Genomic DNA, 25796 nt, shown 5'->3' with positions numbered 1-25796 from the left:
TGACGGAATTCATCAGAACAAAGACAGATGAAACAGTTTATTATAGGACATTCGCCAAAATTTACGGCAGACCTAATAAGCAAAGACAGGAAAACAGTCAACGCCAGAGTAGGTCTGCTAACAGGACATTGTAGCTGAATAGACAGTTAAAGCTGATGGGACTAGCAGATGATGACCCATGCAGATTCTGTTACCTAGAGGAAGAAACAGCAGAGCACATTTTGTGTCAGTGTGACAGCCTGGCAAATGTGTGCTTTGTTGTATTAGGCGAAGATAAGACACCGGCAAAGAGCTACATGGAAGGTTCAGTCTCAAAGTTATTAGACCTCTTAAAAAGAGTAAGGCTAGAGAATATAATCTAGGGTTAGAGTATTTGTATTAAGTTGTATGTTTATTTATATTAAGTTCAATCTGGTCAATTATATATAGATTTGAGACGAGTTACTAGTTTATATTCTGCTTTCAAGTGTATATGTTTCGTTTCTTATTTTCTTGTAATTGTCTTATGCTTGTTGTGTCTTGACATTTATAGTTCACTTCTCCACAGAACCATGAAGTTGTTGTACCTTGGGTACTATGTATCTATACACTTGTTTATATAGAAGAATGAAGAAAAAACGAAAAAGCAGTATCTGTAAGTAGAATATAAACTAGCTATGTATTTGATTTTTTATATTTTTTTATTTTATTCAACTACCAAATCCTCGATATTATTTTTGAACAATCTGTATAATATCTGGCCTAAATTTCGAAATAGTCTTCATTTATAAAGCAATAAAAGTAGGACACTCGAAATTCCCTGTTTATATTTTTAGTTTAATTTTCACAGTCGAGATGAGTAATTCATTATTTTTTTTAACGTTGGTGATTGCTGTTAATGGTTTATATTTACCCGATGGTGAGAGATTTTATTTAATTAAATAATTATAGATAAACACCTACTAGGAGTTTGTAATCTGAAAAATCACAATATATACACAGGATGGTCCTTAAGTAATTGTACAAAAAGAAACAGTAGATTCTACACTTTAAAATATTACGATTTAAGCCAAATTGCTTTAATAAAATGTTGATATTAAGAAAGATACAGGGTGTTGAAAGTGCAAAATAAAAATTTTATTTTTCGCTATATCTTTCATGTTTGTAAACATTTATGTATAAAAATTTACAACTGGGTACTTTTAAATATGAGAAATTATAATTTGATGCACACTTTGATGTAACTGATAGAGGGCGCCACTTATAGGCGCCACCCAACGTGGCCAATGTGTTCTGTATGGTTTTGTTCATAGTCCATGTCTCGACAGCGTATAGCATTGTGGGTCTAATTATAGTTTTGTATACTCTTATTTTTGTATAACGAAATATAGCTTTGGCCTTAATTATTTTGCTCATGGCTTCAGCACACCTGTAGCTCTTGGTCAGTCTCAGGTTGATTTCAGTTTCTTCCTTACATGTCTGATCAATAAGAGTACCTAAGTACATATATTCATCCACCTTCTCGAATTCTACAACTGATCCATCCTCCACCTCCAATTTAAAGGATCCCCTGGTGTTTATTCTTTTTTTACTCGAGATCTCCATCTACTTCGATTTATTAATATTAACTTTCAGTCCCATTTTAGAGCTTTCCCGAATCTGTCTTTTTGCTATATTTGATAGTTCTTTTCCATTTCTTGCAATGAGAACCACATTATCAGCGTATGCTAAGCATTGGTGCTCCTTATATAAAATAGTTCCGGAACTATTTATCCCACTAACCCTTACAATTTTTTCTAGAAATATATTGAATAGCAATGTAGACAATGGGTCTATTTGGCAAACACCTTTTTTTACTTCAAATTCTTCTGAGACTGTTCCGTTGCATCTCACAGCACAAATGGTTTGTCTAATTGTCATTTTTACCAATCTTATTATTTTTTCTGGCACTTGGAATTCTTTTAGCGTTTCTATTAATTTGTTTCTGTCTATTCTATCATAGGCGGCTTTATAATCAATGAAAAGTACTTGTGCTGAAATGTTGTATTCATAGCAATTGATCACGATTTGTTTTAGCATAAAAATTTGATCGGTTGTTGATCTTCCTTTCCGAAATCCTCCCTGGTATTCTTCTAGATTCTTATCTATATTTATTTCTAATCGTTTTTTAATTAGTATGGCGAGTACTTTATATATTACCTCTAATAGGGATACTCCTCTATAGTTTGCGCATTCAGTTCTATCTCCCTTTTTGTGTATATTAATTATAATCGACTTATCCCATTCTTGAGGCATTTCTTCGGCATCCCATACTTCTAGTATTAGCTCACCAAGTTGGTTTATTAAGGCCTCTCCTCCATATTTTATGTTCTCTGCCACAATGCCGCTCTCCCCGGTGCTTTTTTGATTTTTCATATCTTTTGGTCTTCGTCCACTATGAGGTTTCCTTGCTTATCTTTTACATTTATCGTTCTTCCCTGGTACTCAGTTTTAATGTATTTTACCTCTTTGTAAAAAATTTTTATTTCATTTTTCCTGTAATTTTCTTCAATGCTCTTTATTTTATCATCAATATACTTTCGTTTCCGCTCTCTTAGGATTCTCTTTACTTTTTCTCTTTGTTCGGCATACCTTTCTAGGTTGTCTTGTTTTTGCGATCGTAAACTTTTTAATCTCAAATCTTTGAGATTTTGCTTTTTTGATTTTTCATATCTTTTGGTCTTCGTCCACTATGAGGTTTCCTTGCTTATCTTTTACATTTATCGTTCTTCCCTGATACTCAGTTTTAATGTATTTTACCTCTGTAAAAAATTTTTATTTCATTTTTCCTGTAATTTTCTTCAATGCTCTTTATTTTATCATCAATATACTTTCGTTTCCGCTCTCTTAGGATTCTCTTTACTTTTTCTCGTTGTTCGGCATACCTTTCTAGGTTGTCTTGTTTTTGCGATCGTAAACTTTTTAATCTCAAATCTGATCTTTTTTTAACTCTGTTCTACATTCGTCATCGAACCAGTGGTTTTTTCTAAATCTTTTTGTTCTTGGTATGTTCTTCGACGTTACTTCCTTTATAGTGTTTGTCATTTTCAAGAACTTTTGTTGTATGTTACTCACAGTAGTACTATCTTGTTTGGCGTAGGTTTCTTGTATATACTCTTGATAATCCTGCGCTACCTCAAATTTTCGCAGTTTTTCAAAATTAAATTTAGGTACGTTGCACTTTCTTTTTCCATTTATGCTTTTTAATTATTGCTTCTCTTATATTAATTCTAGCCAAAAAATGATCTGAGTCTTTGTTAGCTCCTTTGCACGTTTTCACATTTGTTATTAAATTGGCAAACTTCTCTTTTAACTTTTATTAAGATAATGTGGTCTATTTGATTAGTTTCATTTGATCCCGGATTTTCCAAGTTCCTTTATATATATTTTTTCTCCTGAAATGCGTACTCATTATTTTCATCCTGTTTTCAATTGCAAATGTAGTCAATCTTTGTCCATTATCATTTGTATTTAAATGTTTACTTTCACCCCCTGTTATGTTTTTATTTCCGACCTTTGCGTTGGCGTCGCCTATAATAATTTTAATATCTTGTCTGGGCATTACTTCAGACAATGACTCTAATTTTTCATAAAATTCATCTTTCACTTCTTCTTGTTTTTCTTCTGTTGGGGCATGTATATTTATCAGCGATATCATGTTCTCTTTTCCTTTAATTCTAATTGCACATATTCTGTCAGATTTTACTACGAATAGTTTTACCTGCTCCACGTCTTTATGTACCAGAAAACCCACTCCAAAATTCCTATTGTCGTCTCCACTTGTATAAAACGTGTATGGGCTAATCTTTTCGATGTTGTTTCCAGTTAAATGTATTTCCTGTATTGCTATGATGTTTATTTTATATTTTTTAAGTTCTTCTATTAGGTTAATTAATGCTCCCTCCTCGTATACTCCTCGTACATTCCATGTCCCAATATTTAGGTACATATTCTTATTTCTTATTTTGCTATTTATGTTCAAACTCATTTTCCTGTTCATCGCTAGGGTCCGTTGGCATAATGGGCCATCTTTTTCTTTTTCCACTACTATATGCTGTTTTTGGGTCCATATTTCTGGAATTTTCTCGTTTGAAAGTACCATTTCCGGTCCATACCCATTTTATGCCATCCACAGTTAGTTTTTTGTACCCTATCTTCACAGTTTTTTCTTCAGCTCTTAATTCCTTGCCTTTATTTACGATTTCCTGCCTCATGTGTCTTTCTTTTTCGGTCAGGTCATCGTTGATGAAGATTTTTTCTCCGGTAAGAAATCTAAGTTTGCTTTTTTCTTTCATTAACTTAATTTTTTCGCCATAATCCTTCATTTATACCAGACCTATATTGTTTTTTAGCTTCATTGCAGATTCTATTTCGACATCCTCTTTTAGGTGCCTTTGTATAAAATCTTTGACGTTATTTTTTAAGAGTGTTTCATCTGTTGCGTTTATTGATAGACCCGTAATTACTATGTTATTTTTTTCATCTGTTTTTTAATTCTTTCTACTTTATTTTCAACCTGGGTTAATTTGTTTTTTGTTTCTTCCAATTCTTGATTAATCTTAATGTTTCTTTTTTAAGTGCCATCATCTCTTCTCTATATTCCTTATTTTCATTCCTGATTTCTTTAAGTTCCCCCATCATCTTCTTGAACATGCTCATAACGTCGTCCACATCTTCCGAATCTTCTTCCTTTGGTTTTCTTTTGCTTGGGGTTCTGGCAGTTTTTGCTCTGCAGGAAATATATATATATATATATATATATATATATATATATATATATATATATATAAATATATATATATATATATATATATATATATATATATATATATATATATATATTGTAATTAGAAGAATGTGTAAATATTTACAAATATTTACAATATATCACAAATCGTCAGTGCAACTTACTAGTCGTTGAGATTATTTATATAAAGCTATGACACTCAACATTAATAACACACATATAAAATAATGAACAAAATACACTTTAAAATTTAGTTATGATAGTAGAAATTTTGTTTGTGACATCTTTTAATGGTGTGTTTTAACTGATCCATAGAGAACAGAAAGAAAAAACAAAAATAGTATGATTAAAAAGTAATTAGGTGTTCTTCATGTTATATTAATGGAAGTAGTATATATCTATAATATATATATATATATATATATATATATATATATATATATATATATATATATATATATATATATATATATATATATATATTGTTATGATGTGTTTTTTGTTTGAATGATGAGCAATGAGTATTTTTAATAATATAATATATAGGGTTTTTATCGCGGTTCTCAAAGAATTAGCTTGTAAGTACTTTTTTAAATTATCTTTATTATAACTATTATGAAACACACATATATATCTAACCTAGCCAATGTAAATTTAAAATAAACTATCTTTAAATTGATGTTCTTATAAAACTAATTAAATTCTATAGACAATGTTAAATTTAAACAAACTATCTTCAAAATTGAAATTGTTATAACACTAACTAAATTATATTAACAAAATTTTGTACCTTTCTTTCACTGAATGCCTAAATGAACTGTTTTCCACTATATATATTCTAATCACCACTGAATGTCTTCGTACTTCGGTTATCCTTGTTTTTGTGAAATTACTTTTTCCAATTATCAGCTTCTACCAATTTAAGATATAGTTTTCTTCACCAGCATTTATACACCACCAAGCAAACCAGCAAACACCATTTATATTTATTCTTCTTTTCAATATACCAATATCCAATTATTATAAGTTGATTTATACTAATCTCCAATCATAATATAATTTTAATTCCTTCCAATGTCCATCCAATATTCTTCTAATATACTTTTATAATCTTCAATAATTATTTGTGTATAATTATAAATGTGCATTAAATATATGCATAATTTTTAATCTTCATTTAACTCACTATATTAAACAATTTGACTATTTGTAACTGATTCACTGACTCCAACTAACTTTCATATTTCTTACTAAACTTTTCTGACTGACTTCTTGAAAATTCTGAACAATTTACTTCACTAACTAAATGTGTCTACTAACTTTCATAATAAACTGGCCTGACTTCTGACTAAAAACTGCCATCTTGAATCCAAATCACGGGTATTTATATCTTTTTGGATATTCTAGAATCATCTGGTAAGAGATCATGTTCCAATTTGTTCTATTAAATACATGTCTGAATTTTCTGGAACAAACCATTTCGCAAACATGGCCATCTCCGGTGATCCAGAGAATTCCATTCTTTTCTATTAATAATTTTGTTGACATTTAGGCTTTTCAGATCAGAATAAACATTTAAATCATTAAATATATATAAATTAAACATTTTAAACTAACATTATTATTATAACCCCACTTATATTCGTATTATGATTAATTTCTATCTGTCAATTTACTGTATAGTTAGTTGCCTATGCACATGGCTCACTTAAATATATCTACAAAATCATAACTACTAAAATACAACTTTTTACAATTATTATATGCTAATTTCTTAAAATGCCCTCACATAAATATATTTTATTAAATTCTCTAGTATTTAACTTCTTAAAATAACCAAATACTTGTTATATCTAAAATTATCTAGTATATAACTTATAAATTAATTTTTTAAACAATATCATTTCAACACCCCAAAATTAAATTTAAAATAAATAATTTACTTATTATTTTTTTAAATATTAATTTTCTTATCCACATACCTTAGTAATTATAATAAATGAAATAATTTAATTTCCTATTTTACTTGTTCTATCAAATACATCCCTGTTCGCTGTCTATGTCAAAGCAGAGAACAACGGAGCACAGTTCGGCTATTCTATGGTCAAACTGTCATGTCAAATGGAGCAATGGATATTATATCAGAGAATAAAATATAACCTTAATTAAAAATATAATCTATATTGTGTTCTGTTTATTTATAGACAAAATCTAGGAATTATTTCCATTCAACAGGCTTTCATCCATATGAATTGGTAAGTTTTACACTTTTTATAAAGACATTTACACAATCAATTCTGTATATAACCCCAAATTATGATTTTTAGGGTACCAAACAATTTCCATATGTACAAAATTCAACAAGTATGATGTCAAATTTATTCACAACAAAGAAATCTACCATCTATCTATGAAATGGATCTATCAGTAAGTTATTAGTGTTATTATATTTGTGTTAAAGGTATAGAAAACATTATTCAATCTCTTCATGATATTGAAAAATGTCGTTGATATGAAATATGCCTCTTAGTCTGTTCTCTGCATCTATTAACACATAACTATTTAGTCCATTCTGATTTTCAATTGTATATGGACCTTCAAACATTGGTTGAAATTTCTTACAGCGATTTTCTTTAACATTACTTTTTCTAAGTGAACGAATTAACACTAGGTCTCCTTTTTGAAATGTGATTGGTTTTTTTATATTTCGATTTTGTCTTCTGATATATTTTTCAGCTTTCCTTCTAATTCGGTTATTCACTTTCTGCATTACTTGTTCTAACATATCCTGATTATATTCACTAATCCACTTTCTGTTTCCTATATGGCCAAACATTAAATATTCTGGTACTTCCTCTGTATTCAAATTATGTGTATTATTTAAAAAATACTCTACTTGTGGTATATGTTGCTGCCAAGTTTCTTGTTGATTTTGGCATAGTATCCTTAAATATTTTATAACTTCTTTAATATATCTTTCTGCAGGATTTGCCTGAGGATGTCTGATACTTGTAAAATGAATGTTGATTCCCTTTTTCTCACAAAATGCCCGAAATTTTTGGTTGTTAAAATATGTAGCATTATCTATTATGCAATTTCTAAATGGTCCTATTTCTTAGAAAAATTGATTAATATATAATTTTAATGTTTTAACATTTGTTCTGGAGCAGGGATATAGTTTAATAAATTTTGTATATAAATCAACTATCACTAGTATATGCTTTTTTCCTGTTGGACTGAGAACTAAATTTGAAATAAAATCCATGGAAACTGTATTCAATTGATGGATTCGACCGTTACTTGATGGAAATTCATTTTATGTAACAATAAAACACTGAAAACTTTGTTTTCAAACTTCCACAAAATTAAGAATTTTGTGGAAGTTTGAAAACAAAGTTTTCAGTGTTTTATTGTTACAGAAACTGTATTTAGTTTTTCATATACAACATTAGATTTATATGTGTTCTGGTTTTTGAAATTCTTTTCTTTGTTTAGTTGACATATTGGGCATTGGGTAGTAATTTCTTTTGCTATACTTATGTCATTCTTTGCAAAATAATTGTCCCTAAATAGCATCCATAGCTTTCTTGAACCAATATGCATATAATTGTTATGTAAATTTTTCAATATTTTCTTTGCTAAAGTTCTAGTTATTACATATACTTCTATGCCATTTATTATTTTATAATATACCCCATCTTTCCTAAGGACTTTTTGTTTTTCACTCAAATTGATCTGATCTCTTATAATTTCTTCTTTAGAATATAATCCTGTACTTTCTACTAATTGATTTAATCCAATTTTTATTGTTCGCTGCCCTTTTTGTGGTGTATTTTCTAACCTTGATAAAGCATCTGCCACTATATTGGATTTTCCAGAAATGTATTTGATTTCAAAGCAGTATTCACTAAGTATTAGACTCCACCGATGTATTCTACTGTTTCCATATTTGTTATTTAATATAGACGTTAAAGCTTGGTGATCTGTTTCTATTGTAAATTCATTACCCAACAAATAAAATCTTAATTTTGTGACACAGTGTATTATACTTGCTAGTTCTAATTCTGAAACTGAGTAACCCTTTTCATGTGGCTTTGTAATTCTTGAAATGAATTGTATTGGGTATTCGACCCCATCATGTATTTGTAATAATACCCCTGATAATCTCTCTATTGATGCATCTGTTCTTAATATGAATGGCTGTGTGTAGTCAGGATAGTATATTTTCAAATTTGACAGAAAAATGTTTTTAATCTCTTGGAATGCTAGTTCTCTTCTCTGATCCCATCTCCATTTTACACCTTTTCTCAGTAGTTCAAGTAATGGAATTTCTTTTATACTTAGATCTGGTATCATCCTTTTATAATAATTAATTATTCCAATAAATCCTCTTAAAGTTCTTAAATTGTGTGGTGTTTTATATTCCTGAATGACTTGTGTCCGTTCTGGATCCATTTCGATTCCCTTAGTGTTAAGTTTATAACCTAGATATATGACTTCTTTTTGAAAAAATGTACATTTTTCTTGATTTATTTTTAGTCCAACTTTGTCTAATCTATTTATTATAATTTTTAGGTGTTTCTCATGATCTTCAGCCGTTTTAGAAAAAATTAAGATATCATCAATGTAGTGAATTACAAAATGTTCATATTGATCCAAAATATCATGAAGACATCCGCATAGAGCACTGCAAGATGATTGAAGTCCAAATGGTACTACTTTGAATTGATATACTACTCCATCTATCTGAAATCCTGTATACTGTCTACTTTTTCTTTCTAAAGGTATTAACCAAAAACTATGCTGTAAATCGATTTTAGTGAAAAATGACATTCCTGTAATTCTTCCTAATATTCCATCTATACTCATTGGTGCTTCAAATTGCTTTTCAGTAATCTTGTTAATATTCCTTGCATCCAAACATAACCTGATTTCACCTGATCTTTTTCGTACTACTACTACTATGGGGTTAATAAAACGTGTGTCTGCCTTCTCAATGATCCCATCTTCTAACATATTATTAATTGTTTTGTTTACTTCTTCTCTGTATTTATATGGTATTGGGTATGATTTTGTTTTAAAATCTTTTTCTTCTTTAACTTTTATACTATGGATATAATTTTGTGCAATTCTATTTTCTTTATTGACAAGTCCCTTGTGTTGCTGCAATATGGAAATGACTATTGATTTATATTCTTGAGGGCAATTTAAAACTTTTATCATATCTTCTTCTTTACAAATAAAATTATTCTTCATTATGTACTCATTATTCCTTGCTTCCAATTTTACGCACTCCGCCTCGTAGGCATCCATCTGCTTAAAATTTCCATTCCTTAAATATTCACTACAATAATTATTCTTTACATTCTTTTGGGACATTTCCCTATCATCAAAATACATTTCTTCTTCATAAACATCATTATTTTCTTTTAATAATATCCTATCAACTCTTATTCCTTCTTCTACCTCATCTTTCTGCATAAATTTAATTATTTGCCCTTCCAAAGTTACCATTCTTTCTTCAAAATCTATCTTTACTTTCTTCTTTTCCAATTCATCATTTCCCATTAATATATCAACACATAAATCCTTGACAATAAATCCTTGCATATTAATTTCTTTATTAAGAATATTAATTTTAAAATTGGCTAGTTTATCAATTTCACCCAACTTCTTATTATTTGCACCAACAATTTTAATTTTTGGAATCTTTATTATATCTGATAATTTTAATGTATTAAAAATAAAATTCTCCGAGACTAAAGTACTTACTGAACCAGTATCTATCATAATCTTAATCATTTTATTTTTTGCCAAAGCATTTATATAAATTAAATTAATAGATTCTATAATTTTCTCTTCATCTAAAGAAATAAATTCAGAAGGTTTTTCATAATAGCAATGGCCTAACTTGTAATTCAGAAAGTTTACTGCACAAAATTTTGATTATTAGAATTGTCAGATTGTATCTGACCACTTGGATCTGATGTCCTATGTCTTTCCCTACTATGACTTCTACTCACATTTTCCTGCCTTGTACTACTTCGTTCCCTGTCTTCGCAGCTTCTATTCCTTCGAACACAATTTACCTGTCTGTTATAGTTAGGTCGCTCTGTATTTCTTCTATTGTTAAAATCTTGTCTATTATTATTAGTACTGTTATTAAAATGTTGTCTATTATAATTAGTATTATTATTAAAATTTTGTCTATTATAACTAGTATTATTATTAAAGTTCTGTCTATTTGGATTACTGTTATTATTATTAAAATTTTGTAAACTATCACCATACCTAGTATTATTGTTATATGATTGTCTATATTGTTGATTATCATTTTTATTATATTGAAAGTTATTATTGTTTTTTCTGTTGTTATTATTACTTGTCATATTGCCTCTTTGTATTCTTTGAATAAAATTAATAAAACTATCTATTGTTTGAATATTTTGTACAGTTACTGTTTGGACAACATCAGCATCAAAATGTCTAGATACATTTAAGACTGTTTCTTCCTCTCTAAGTGGTGGTTCTAAATATTTTGCAACTGTTATCAATTTCAATGCATAATCTACCATATTTGATTTTAAATTGTGATTATACTTTCCAAAATATAGAATTTCTCTAAACTTAGCTTGCTCTAGTTCACCCCAATAATAATTTAAAAATTTATTTTCAAATGTTTGAAAATTATCTAAATCATTTTCAATACTAGCAAACCAAGTTGCTGCATTGTCATTTAATGTCACTCTAATATAATCTTTAATATCATTAATATTATTCACAAATCTTAATTTATGTTTTAAACTATTTATGTATACTCTAGGATGCAAATTTTTTATATTACCAGAGAATTTAATCCCAGTCTCATTTGTTAAATTTAAGTAAGGTCTTCCTATGTCTCTCATTTGTGAAATATCATCTATTCTCTGTTCCACATTTCTTATTTGATTATTATTTATTTGGATATTTTGTTGTATATCATCTAATTTTTCTTCTGTGTTTCTCCTGTCTTCGTTAATTTTTACTTCTAAGTTACATTTCTGTAACTCTATTTTCTGTTCTATATCTATCTTATTATCTTGAATAATCCTCTTTACTTCTGTCCTCTCATTTTCTATCCTTTTCTTGTAGTCATTCCGTATAATTTTTATTTCATTTGCTACTTTTTTCTCTGCAGCTTCAAGTTTTTTATCCATTTGTTTTTCTATTTGCTTTACAATTTTATTATTATTATCTTCTATTTTCTTTTCTAATTTTCTATAATTCTCTTCCAATTTCTGTTCCATTTTTTTCATGTCCTCTTTGACTTCTTTTGAATTCTCTTCCATTTTTTTCGTATTCTCTTCCATTTTCTGTTCTATTTTTTTTATGTCTTCTTTGACTTCTTTTGAATTCTCTTCCATTTTTTTCGTATTCTCTTCCATTGTCTTGTTCATTTGCATCATTAATGACATCAAAGCTGCCATATTGACATTTTCCTCTCTTTCTGGATTCATTTCTGCAGTATCTTGTGGAACTTGAACTAAACTCTCCTCTTGTATAGGTTGTATTTCTACTTCCACGTCTTCTTCATTCTTTTTGCTTCTTGTACCTTTCTTTCCTTGAGACATTTTGAGACTTTACTTGTTCAAATATAATTAAAAATAAAATCTATAATTTTTTCTTTCTAATGAAAATTAATTTAATTATTTGAGAGCACTTATCTTCCCAAACTAATTCTTTTAAATAGAGAGCCACCGCGTTGGGTGCCAAATTGTTATGATGTGTTTTTTGTTTGAATGATGAGCAATGAGTATTTTTAATAATATAATATATAGGGTTTTTATCGCGGTTCTCAAAGAATTAGCTTGTAAGTACTTTTTTAAATTATCTTTATTATAACTATTATGAAACACACATATATATCTAACCTAGCCAATGTAAATTTAAAATAAACTATCTTTAAATTGATGTTCTTATAAAACTAATTAAATTCTATAGACAATGTTAAATTTAAACAAACTATCTTCAAAATTGAAATTGTTATAACACTAACTAAATTATATTAACAAAATTTTGTACCTTTCTTTCACTGAATGCCTAAATGAACTGTTTTCCACTATATATATTCTAATCACCACTGAATGTCTTCGTACTTCGGTTATCCTTGTTTTTGTGAAATTACTTTTTCCAATTATCAGCTTCTACCAATTTAAGATATAGTTTTCTTCACCAGCATTTATACACCACCAAGCAAACCAGCAAACACCATTTATATTTATTCTTCTTTTCAATATACCAATATCCAATTATTATAAGTTGATTTATACTAATCTCCAATCATAATATAATTTTAATTCCTTCCAATGTCCATCCAATATTCTTCTAATGTACTTTTATAATCTTCAATAATTATTTGTGTATAATTATAAATGTGCATTAAATATATGCATAATTTTTAATCTTCATTTAACTCACTATATTAAACAATTTGACTATTTGTAACTGATTCACTGACTCCAACTAACTTTCATATTTCTTACTAAACTTTTCTGACTGACTTCTTGAAAATTCTGAACAATTTACTTCACTAACTAAATGTGTCTACTAACTTTCATAATAAACTGACCTGACTTCTGACTAAAACCTGCCATCTTGAATCCAAATCACGGGTATTTATATCTTTTTGGATATTCTAGAATCATCTGGTAAGAGATCATGTTCCAATTTGTTCTATTAAATACATGTCTGAATTTTCTGGAACAAACCATTTCGCAAACATGGCCATCTCCGGTGATCCAGAGAATTCCATTCTTTTCTATTAATAATTTTGTTGACATTTAGGCTTTTCAGATCAGAATAAACATTTAAATCATTAAATATATATAAATTAAACATTTTAAACTAACATTATTATTATAACCCCACTTATATTCGTATTATGATTAATTTCTATCTGTCAATTTACTGTATAGTTGGTTGCCTATGCACATGGCTCACTTAAATATATCTACAAAATCATAACTACTAAAAGAAAACTTTTTACAATTATTATATGCTAATTTCTTAAAATGCCCTCACATAAATATATTTTATTAAATTCTCTAGTATTTAACTTCTTAAAATAACGAAATACTTGTTATATCTAAAATTATCTAGTATATAACTTATAAATTAATTTTTTAAACAATTTCATTTCAATATATATATATATATATATATATATATATATATATATATATATATATATATAGACAAACAATAAGTCTAAATATGAATATGAATATGAATATGAATATGAATATGAAAAATAATGTATCAAGAGCATAGCGAACCCTAATCCTGAATGAAATGCAATTTTTCCAAATTTTTTTAAAACTTCGTGACCGCCATTGTTGTTGTGCTTTCCAACCGTTTTAAACATTCCAGTGAAACATTTTAAGAATAGTTCAAACTATCTACGAAAATAGGTTTAAAAACCTTTGAATTAATTAATAATACGATAAATTAATTATTCAAGGTCGATGTTACAGGATTTTACCTAAAAGGAACATACATCTTCCCTCTTCGAAAGGATGACTACTTTACCACCGGTTAATGCCAGCCAACTTTTTTTGTCCTTAAAAATTTTTCTTGTTGCCCCTTGTTGGGTGGAACTTCTTGAAGCCACGTGGTGCACCACACATTGATGACATCTGCAGCATTATAGCAATATCATGCAGAACTCAACAGCTGCTTAAAACTACAACGGGCTCAGTCTACTCTTCTTCTTCTTCTGGTTCCTATCCGTTTCGGATGTTGGAAATCATATTGGCAATCATGACCTTGCTCGCTGCGGCTCGAAACAGCTCCGTTGAGGTTTTCTTAAACCATGTTCCTAAATTCCGCAGCCATGCTATTCTCCTTCTACCGGGTCCTCGCTTACCTTTGACTTTACCTTGCAATATAGACTGCAGCAGGGAGTAACGGTGCTGATTTCTCATAACGTGTCCCAGATATTGCAATTTTATGCGTTTGATCGTAAACACAATCTCTGGTTCCTTCTTCATTTTTTCTAGAACTTCCTTGTTCGTGATCCTTGCTGTCCATGATATTCTCAGCATTCTTCTATAAAGCCACATCTCAAATGCTTCAAGTTTTTTAATAGTGGTGTCTGTAAGCGTCCATGCCTCCGCCCCGTACAACAACACAGAGAAAACATAGCATCTCAAATGTCTCATTTTTGTATCCAGGGATATGTTGTGACTTTTGAAGATGGCGCTCATTTTGTTAAAGACCGTTCTTGCCTTTCCTATGCGGCACTTTATTTCCTGTACATTGCTCCACTGTTCGTTTATAATAGTTCCCAGGTAGTAATACTGTTTTACTCGCTCTATCTGCGTCCCATTAATGTATAGATGAGCCCCATTTATATTCTCCTTGCTGACAATCATTTGTTTGGTTTTGTGGGTATTAATGTTTAGTCCGTACTGTTGACTGTACTCGTTTATTCTGTCCATTAGCCTCTGAAGTCCCTCTAAACTATCTGCTATCACCATGGTGTCTACTCATTCAGCTAAAATCTATCCAACTAACATCAGAAGCTACCAGCAAGTTGTCGTATCAACGACATACAGCCATAAGTATCATTTTAAAATTATTGTAAAGCTTTAGACGAGATTTGCTTTGATCTTAATTTACTATTCAAATTTCAATTTTATATTTTTTTATGTATGGTATGATTAGTTAATATCTTGGTTTATTTGTCCCAGCCAAACTCATTTTTCAGATTTACTTCTAAGATAATACGTTCTCACACTTGAGAGACTGAGCTAGACGAAGTCTAACAATTGGCTACCAAAAGTTTATAGTTCTACATTGGCTCCCAATTTTCGGAGGTAGTTATATTGTTACATATTAGCGTCCACCTTTTCTGATGGGATGTTCGATGGTTACACACTGGCTAGCATTAACCGGTGGACAAAGTAGTCCTCCTTTCGAGCGGGGAAAATGTATGTTCCCTTTAGGTAAAATCCTATAATATTGCTCTCGTATCATTAGTTTATCAAATATCACCATGATTTTCATTTAATTCAAAAGTTTTTAAACCTATTTTCGTAGCTAGTTTCAACTACTCTAAAAATATTTCACTGATGATGATCAGACTGAACGAAAACGTTTTGAAAAATTGTAATTCTTTTGGATGCTGTTTCAGTTGAAATTCAGCACGGCTGAAGTGAAACTGGACGGGCCATATAGTCAGAATGAACGACGGGCGGTGGACCCAAAAAATTAAAGTGTGGAGACCACGAGCTGACAGAAGAAGCAGAGGTAGACCAGCTAAACGATGGACAGACAATGTCAAAAGAATCGCTGGAATTGGCTGCTGGTAGCTCAAGACCGACAGAACTGGAAAAAATTAGGGAAGGCATGTGTTCAACTTTGGACGCTGAAGGCTGAATGATGATGATGATAAATCCTTTAGGATAAATTTTAAATTTTTATTAACATATACCATTATAGGTACATTAAAAGTCATTACTTGTTTTTATAAATGTTTCGATACAATAATGGCTAAGATTTTTCTCCTGGACGAGTTTGAGATACATTTGGCGGGGTTATCCTCTCTTCCTTCCATGATTTTACTTTGATCCAATTACTTCTCTGGTGATTTTCACATAACAGAACGAAACTCAAGCCAAATCAAGCAAAAATATTATCACCGTTCTGACGATAAACATATTGAGCTCTTACTCGAAAATAGCCAACTAGTAGATATTTATTAGGGGCTTTATTTTTGAGTAAGGGCTCAGTATGCTCCGTTTTGGTTAAAATCCATAACTATCGACATTATGTCGCTTGAGCCACTAGTTTTCAATAAAGGCTCCATTTTTGAGTAAGGGCACAGTATGCTCCCGTTTTGCTTCGAAGCAAAACTCGATTTCTATCAATCAGAAGAACAGGCAGGATTTCGAGCGGGACACGGAACAAACGACCATTTGCAATGCCTTAAAACTCTACACCTCATTCAAATTCGACGTGCAGTAAAAGTAAACAAAACCAGGCTATGCTACGTAAGACTCCATAGGCGTGCGGTTTTGCTTTCATATTTCCTATCAAATTAATAAAACAGTATGTACAATTAAAGATTTGTTTACTATGAACAACGAAGATAAAATATACAATGTTAGTATTATTTTCAAGGAAATTCAAAATTAGCTTCACTACTGTAAAATAAAAAGAAACTTATGGTTTGACAAAAATAATAAAGCAGTAATTGCAACGTTGTTTTGACATCTAAACGATCGAAATCGAAACATCAAATACACTTATTTTTTAAAGTATATTGTGTGTTAGTTCGCCTCAAAAGAAGTAACTTATTATTATGTTTTCAGTTTTTATTTGAAAAACAATAAAACTCACGTGATCCAGATTACAAATGTTACCAGAAATTGAAATCTCATTTTATATAAATTTCGTAAATTTGAATACAGATATACCTTAACTTTAAATGTTTTCATAAACGAAAATTTTGTATTAAAAAAAATAAGGTGCACTTGGAGAAGTGCCGCCAGAAGTAAAAACTTCTTAAATTGCGTTGAAATTATGAGTATTAATATCTAAGAGCTTCCGGTTTAAACGGGGCTGCCAGTCAAGAACTGAGCTCTTAATCGCACCCCATTCGTTTTTTAAGGAAAACGAAGTTTCAAACAAAAACCTATGCAAATGTCCGAGAAAATCATTCGTCAAAAATAAAAACATTCTACATATCTGACTAATAAATAAAACAAAAAACTCACAGTGTAATAATATTTTATTCATAATCAGAGTCTGACGTGCTGTTCTCATTAACTACGTTAATTATCAGTGATTCAACTTGAGTCTCAATGATATTGTCAAGATCCCACATCTTTTGTTCGACTTTCTGCTGAACATGCTGTATACATTTAATAATTTAATACGAAAGCAAAACCGTATGCCAAGTTTTGATTTATTGACTAAGAAGGCTTCTGGCTGAGTACAAAATAAACAACTGATCAAATCCTATCACGCGATATAGAAAATGAAAGGAAAGGATATAACGAATATATTAAGATAGAAAATCAATAACATATCTTAATAGATTCGTTATATCGTCCCTTTTCATTTGCTATGTCGCAAGTTAGGTTTCGATCAGTTGTTTATTTTGAACTTAGCCAGAGGCCTTCCTTAAATCAATAAATCAAAACTTGTCTATAGTAAATTTATTTTCATTCATAGTGCCTTATGATATCTCGTACATAACTATACGTTCTATATAATCAAGATCCTGTGTAGTGCCATTTTGGTAGTCGCCATGTTTTTTTCTATCTTAATATATTCGTTATATACTCCCCGTTTAATAAATATCGACCACCGAGTTGAAGAAAGCGGATATTCAAAAGTGGCTGCGATCAAAAGTTTTGACAATTTAGTTCTAAAAGTCGAGCTTTTGACTATTGTGAATAAACATAAAAAAATACACTATTGTTAGCATATTGTAGATGAAATGGGTAAAGAAAAAAGAAGGTATTCACAGGCACTCGAGGTAGATTCTGAGTAAAATATTACCTAAGTTACACTTTGAGTTTTTTGTTTTATTTATTACTCAGATATGTTGAATGTTTTTATTTTTGACAAGATTTTTCTGACCTTTGCATAGGTTTTTGCTTTGAAATTTCGTTTTCCTTAAACCAACGAATGGAGTGCCATTAAGAGCTCAGTTCACGAGTGGCAACTCCGTTCCAACCTTAAATATTACGTTAAAAACATTTTTACACATTTAATGTAATTGTATTTTAATTCCGTGCATTACAATAACGGATTCATGTTATTATGTTGTTGGAAAATCACTATTGTTAGCATATTGTAGATGAAATGGGTAAAGAAAAAAGAAGGTATTCACAGGCACTCGAGGTAGATTCTGAGTAAAATATTACCTAAGTTACACTTTGAGTTTTTTGTTTTATTTATTACTCAGATATGTTGAATGTTTTTATTTTTGACAAGATTTTTCTGACCTTTGCATAGGTTTTTGCTTTGAAATTTCGTTTTCCTTAAACCAACGAATGGAGTGCCATTAAGAGCTCAGTTCACGAGTGGCAACTCCGTTCCAACCTTAAATATTACGTTAAAAACATTTTTACACATTTAATATAATTGTATTTTAATTCCGTGCATTACAATAACGGATTCACGTTATTATGTTGTTGGAAAACCTCATTCTAACATGCTTATTCAGTTATTTTCAGTTCTGTTATTCCTGTGCACGACTTATGCTACGATGTCTACTTCATATTTTCATATGTATTTCATAATACAGGAAAATATAGGTTTATACATCGTTAAAATCATGATCTGGGAGTGCCCCTCGTAACAATCATACTGTTTATTTATACTTACCGCAGCTCTATCTTGTATTTAGTGTAGAAATGTTTAGAAAGGTTTTCGAAGCCCCCCCATTGTAACGTCAGAGGTGAGGTAGTCCAATAATAAACACAACTGACCGTTTCCACTAAACAGACTCGAGTTTCAAAAACTCGGGACTCGAAAAACAAAACGAACTGTTTCAAAACACGCCAGTCTTTAGTAAAGTTTGTGAAAAGTTGCTATTTTGTTTTATTGGATACGAGTTTGTGTTTTGTTTTGTTTTTATTTTGTCCGTTTGGTGGGAAACCGCCATTAGATATTACATTTAATTTTAAAACAATTTTTACATATTTAATTTAATTTTATTAATTCAATGCATTACAATAACGAATTCGCATATTATGTTGTTGGAAAACCTCATTCTAACATTTATTAATTTAATTTTATCTTTGTTATTCTTCTGATCATAAAATATAAATGATAACATTTATTATAAATATAAATGAATAAATTCAAGCGCTGTAATTCCCTGACGCACGCCCTGGCTAAAATATTATCACTAGAACAACAGTGGTCCAATTAAGTTATAGCAATTCTTCCGCGTACAAGGACTACTAAATGATATGGTATGCTGAGTTTCGTATACGATGTCTATTTATATAGTTTATGAGGTGGATATTATGTACGTTTATACATTGTAAATCGTGATTTGGGAGTGCTCCTCGTAATATTCATAATGTTGATAACGTGTGTTGGTTTGTTTACTGCTACTGCATCTTTAAGATAAATTTGGTGTAGTTGAAAAGTCTATCGAATATAACAGACCCCTTGCTCTTATCTTTGTCGACTTCCACAAAGCATTTGACACAGTCGAAACAGTTGCTATCTTAAAAGCACTATCAGAATACAGAACAGATCACAGGTATGCAAATATTATTCGAAATATATACGAAAATGCGACAACAACCGTTAACCTCCATTGCATGACTGAGAAGATAAAAATTGGCAGAGGGGTGCGGCAGGAAGATACCTTGTTGCCAAAACTATTTTTGTATCAAAGGGTATTAGTATAGATGGAAAGATATTCAATCATCTCAGATATGCCGATGATATTGTTCTCATAACAGACAACTTAGGAGAAGCCAGAGTTATGCTACAACAACTACAGCAAGTAACCCAGAAAGTCGGTTTAAAAATAAACTATGGAAAAACAAAAATGATGACCAATCTCGTCCCCAATGAGCTAATAGAAATCGAAAAGTCGCCCAAAGAACTTGTTGAAAAATATGTGTATTTGGGTCACGAAATAAGGTTAACGCGAGATAACCAAACATGCGAGCTACTCAGAAGAATAAGTCTGGGTTGGGCTGCATTCGGAAAAATGAGAGACGTATTTAAAACAAATATACCGATCCATTTAAAAAGAAAAGCTTTTAACCAGTGCGTTCTACCAGTCCTCACATACGGAGCAGAAACCTTAACTCTCACAAAAACATCAGCCGAAAAATTGAGAAGGACACAACGAAAGATGGAGAGATCAATGCTTGGAATAAGCTTAAGAAATAGAATAAGAAACGAGGAAGTTCGTAGACGAACCGGAGTGGAAGACATTCTCGAACATATTACAAGGCAAAAATGGAGATGGGCAGGACATGTTGCAAGAATGAAAGACGACAGTTGGACAAAAAAATTGCTTGAGTGGAGACCACGGGCTGACAAGCGAAGCCGAGGAAGACCCCCAACGCGATGGACCGACGATCTCAAAAGAATCGTGACCAATTGGATAGCAGAGGCGCAGAACAGAAGCAGATGGAAAAGTCTAGAGGAGGCCTATGTTCAACAATGGACAACTCAGGGCTGATTGATGATGCTCCCGTTTAGTTAAAATTCATAATCATCGACCCAGTCATTAAATTTAAATTTAAAATAATATTTTATGTGTAAACCAAAGGTTTTAAACTATTTTGTAAATGGGTTTTTGCAAATGTACAAGAATAACTGATGATGGTCTGATAAGAAGAAAAAAACGTTGAATTTTTTTTTGTCATCCATTTTGACATATTGATTATTACTTTAACCTACCAATTACTCCAGAAGTTTTACACTTCCTTGTTAGTTTTTTTAAAACTATGGTATACAGCCAGTGGCGGATCCAGAAATTTTTGTTAGGGGGGTTATGGGTCTTGAGGGTGGTTTTGATACAGGAATTAGATTTTGTTATAGGATTTAGATTTTTGCACCTTTACGATTGATATGATTTGTGCCTCATGTAAGGTAACCATTTTCTCAATAATTATTTTAAGCGATATATTAAACCAATGAGAAGTTATTAAAACCCAAATACCCCATGGGTGCAAAGAAGGGTACAACATTAAGGGGTCTTAAACTTAAACAAACAAAAAATAATTTAAACCCACATACTGTGTGACAGTAAAATCAAGTGTACAAGACTATTAAACCAAATAAAAGTTATTAAAATATAAATACTGAAAAATCAAACCAAGGATAAATAAGTACAAACCAAAGTTAAGTAATTTAAACGCAATAACTCAATGTAAGTGTAAACATTAATGAATGTATTTAACATTCCTAATAAACTCTATCTTATCGTTATATCCGATATCAATTTGTAAAAACAATCATTTATTCCTTATTGCTATACAGAGTAAAAACATGGACTCTCGGAATTACAAGTATGAAACGTATAGAAGCCTTTGAAATCTGTTTTTCGAAGAATGCTGAAGATTTCGTGGACAGAGCACGTGATCAATAACGAGGCGCTGAGAAGAATGAGGACTGAGAGAGAACTCCTAAATATTGTAAACAACAGAAAAACGAGTTATTTAGGACATATTTACAGAGAAGAAAAATATAACTTTCTACGACTCATACTGGAAGAGAAAGTAGAAGGAAAAAGAGGTCCAGGAAGAAAAAAAAAAGAATACTCCTGGCTGGAGAATGTAAGAGACTGGATAGGCATGGACACACATTCGATATTAAGAACAGCTCAAGATAGAGATCAATTTGCTGTAGTTATAGCCACCCTTCCGTAATGAAGAAGAAACCTTAAGAATAAGTGTAAACAGCATTTTATTTAAATTAATTTATTCAACAAAAAACATATTATAATTAAGGAATAGTTATTTCTATAATTAGGCATATTAGGCTATAAGTAAGTGAAATATTTTTTTACTGGGTACTGAAATTTTTCTCACGAATTGTCAGCAACAACCGGCAACGAGTGGTAAATAAAAGTTCAGTGATTAAAACTACTATAAGAATAAGATAAGTAAATATTATATAATTTTATAAAAGGAAAGACAGAAAGATTTGATTTCACGTATAGTGCGTCTGTGTATCCGCTTATACGTATTTCACCCTAAAAGGGATCTTCGGAGCGGCTATTCACAAACGCTCTGAACGTGAAAACAATATTTTCTGTTATAGTAGAAGAAACACTAAAATGGCTTCGATCTGGACGCAATAGCGACATCTGATAAATAAATCCGTAAACTAATTTTCGAAACCAAATTCTGATTTCTGCTTTAGAAGGCACAGATTACATAACGTATCAGACAGAGCTAATACAACAACAATATTCACTTTGATATTTATTATAGATAAATTATAAAATGTAGCACACAGTCTCAACAATTATAATACATATTCAAATTACAAACAACCAATTCGTAGACAAAACTGAAGATAAGAAATACCTAATACAAAATAAAAAGGTGATGATTTCGTGCGAAAAGTCATGTCATGTACATTGAATGAGCAATAATGTGTGGGTGGTAATTCTATCTTATCGATAATCGAACGATTATTTGTCACTCAAATGACGAATTGACAAAATTTGAAAATCGGGTAACTCTGAATTCGTGGGAGTCTTAATCGAGGTATTACTGTATTTAGAATTGTTGATTTTTTTAAAGAGCAATTTAAAAAGGCTTGCGTATAATTCTACACTTACCCTTAGAATAAATGAGTCTGAATAATTTCAACTCTTGACTTCTTGCTTATAGGGTTGATGGGTTTTAAATATTTAATTTTGTTTTGGGGGTGGTCATGACCCCCGTGACCCTCCCCCTTGGATCCGCCACTGTATACAGCCAACCACTAAGAATTTTCCCTTTATGAGTTAATTGACTTTTATGTTATGTCCAGTCTCTTTTTTCCACAATTGTACAACATTTAATATTTTTTGTAGTTTTTTATCTTTCTGTTTTTGGCGTTTTTTGTTTGTTTTTTAAATATACCTGTCAGTAAAAGGGTCATAAATAATGTTAAGTTCATTTTATTTTTCTTAACACTTTATAGAAGTAGTATTTCAAAGAGTTATTACGACCTATTTTTTACCATTTATTTGCTTCATATTATGGATCCACTCGATTAAAATCTTTACTTTTTTTCAAATACTTGTCGATTACCAAAATGATATTTAATTTGGTGCTGGTTTCTCGTGTCGGCTACAAATTTGTTAACTGCGCTTTGTATATTGTCATATGAAAAAGTTTCAAAACACCAATGTCGTATATATTTATTCTGAACTGAACTGAAATAGAACACACGTCTCCAACCTCATGTTATTCTTATTCCGTTGTTAAAACTTATAAATGAAACGCACCAGTTGAGTATATAGTTTAAACTAACTCTATTTTGTTCCAAAAGTGAATACAATTGACAGTTTACGTTGAACCAATCTTAACTTCCTGTAATTGACACATGGCGCTAATACTTAAATTTTGTTTAGTTGATAACAATATTTTAATATATATATATATATATATATATATATATATATATATATATATATATATATATATATATATATGTATATATATATATGTTATATATATATATATATGTATATATATATATATATATATGTATATATATATATATATATACATATATATATATATATATATATATATATATATATATATATATATGTATATATATATATATATATGTATATATATATATATATATATATATATATATATATATATATATCTACATTGACAAGTACAGTAATACATTTTAACTTGTCTTCCGCTGATATAACTAATCATCGATGTTTTGTTGATACACTGTCGTATATTCTTAAGCCAGGAATTATGTAACCTTCCTTGTTCCTGTTTGCCTTTCTAAGAATAATAGGTTGTAAACACCTTTAATAGTAAAAATTATAAATTATAAAAAAAGATGGTACAGTAGGCGGTACAATGGACTAGCACGAAGCTTCCTACTATATTTCCTGTATTTTTAAAATTTAAATAATATTGTTAAAATTGAATAAAGTAATTTTATTATTTATTTATTATTTATATTTTAAACAAAGTATATTATATTAAAAAAATTCAATAAATTATTATGATTGGTCCTAACGCCATCTGCTAAAGTATCAACAAAGTTAAGCTGTATATTTCATCTGCATTGTTACCAAGCACAGTAAATTTAATTAAGATATGAACTAAATAAGATGTTTTAAAATAAAATTTGAGAACAGTTTGAAAGGAATTTATTAACAACTAACGTTACAAAATTAATACAATGCCAGTATAAATAGTACCTATCTTAGTGATGTTTTCTTGTCGTGGCGGATCGTCACGACATGAAATTGTTCGTGTCGTGACAATCCGCTCCGACGCTCTGCATTTTACTATAGAGAAAAATTAATACAACGCAAATATAAAAGCATCGCTTCAAATATATATCATTCTGTTAAATGTTCTTTGATCAATTTTTTGTGATTATTTATAAAATCCTTGTGTGGTACCTATATGCACTTCTACTGATCTATATTGAACTACAATCCTAAGTTAAAAACCACATAGCCTAATATGATTTCTGATTTAATTTTATTTTCTTATTTTTAGTGACAAAAAGAAAAACAGTAAACGATACAGGTGAAGAAATACAACATGCCATTTGTAAAATAGCCTCTAAAGATCTGGAAGCTACTGCAAACGCAACTATCTTTAGAGAACTGAAAGGTGTTTGCACATCAGGTAGATAAAAGTTTACCTAATTTTTATTAAATTTTGAATTTAATTTGACAAATAATATACTTTGAAATTATTAAATTCTTGAGTAGTGTCATAATTTAATGTTTCAGTTCAACTCGAAACTTATTTAAACCATATAGAGTCTACAGTTCACCAACAGTTTTACATTATTAAAAATATTTTACGCGACAATGGATTTAGAGTTCCAGAAACTGAATATGAACCACCACAATCATCAAAGGTACCTAAGCACATGCCAAAGAATAATTTTATTACAGAACCTATGGAAATCAGACAAACAACAAATTTAGTGAACAGACAACAAGAAATTGATACTTATAATGATACAGTGGTAGATTCTAATAAAGGAGGTATTTATTTCTATTACTGGAATGTAGAAAATGTTGATAATATTTTGACGAAGGCTGGAATGTATATATCCAGTCCAGAGTTTTTTGTTCTAGGTAAGTAAAGTTAATAGTTTTTTTCAGAACTAATATAGTTCATATAATTGGAGGACTAATCTTGGTTTAGCTCCGATAAATCCTTTGGTTAGAACTCATCATTATCTTCTTCTTCTTCTTCTTTTTATGTAGACATGACTCTACCTGTTTTTTAATGTGCCCTCAGTAAGTTGTCGTTCCATCGTTTTCGTGGTCTTCCTACTGATC

At 30.1% G+C, this 25796-nt stretch overlaps 1 protein-coding gene across 1 annotated transcript in view; it reads left to right on the top strand.

Annotated features, from left to right (window-relative positions):
* Positions 1-815: 815 nt before the first annotated feature.
* LOC140438322 (uncharacterized) overlaps positions 816-25796 on the top strand; it is a 27273-nt gene continuing 2292 nt past the window's right edge. The window contains exons 1-3 of the mRNA XM_072528004.1: positions 816-898; positions 24997-25128; positions 25236-25589. Coding sequence (XP_072384105.1) covers positions 835-898; positions 24997-25128; positions 25236-25589 — 550 coding nt within the window. The 5' untranslated portion in view covers positions 816-834. The remainder of the gene's footprint in view (positions 899-24996; positions 25129-25235; positions 25590-25796) is intronic.

Source organism: Diabrotica undecimpunctata, chromosome 4 (assembly GCF_040954645.1).
Source record: "Diabrotica undecimpunctata isolate CICGRU chromosome 4, icDiaUnde3, whole genome shotgun sequence".
Classification (NCBI taxonomy): Eukaryota; Metazoa; Arthropoda; class Insecta; order Coleoptera; family Chrysomelidae; genus Diabrotica; species Diabrotica undecimpunctata.
Note: the sequence above shows the minus strand (reverse complement) of the source record. Positions and strands in the feature narration are given on the sequence as shown.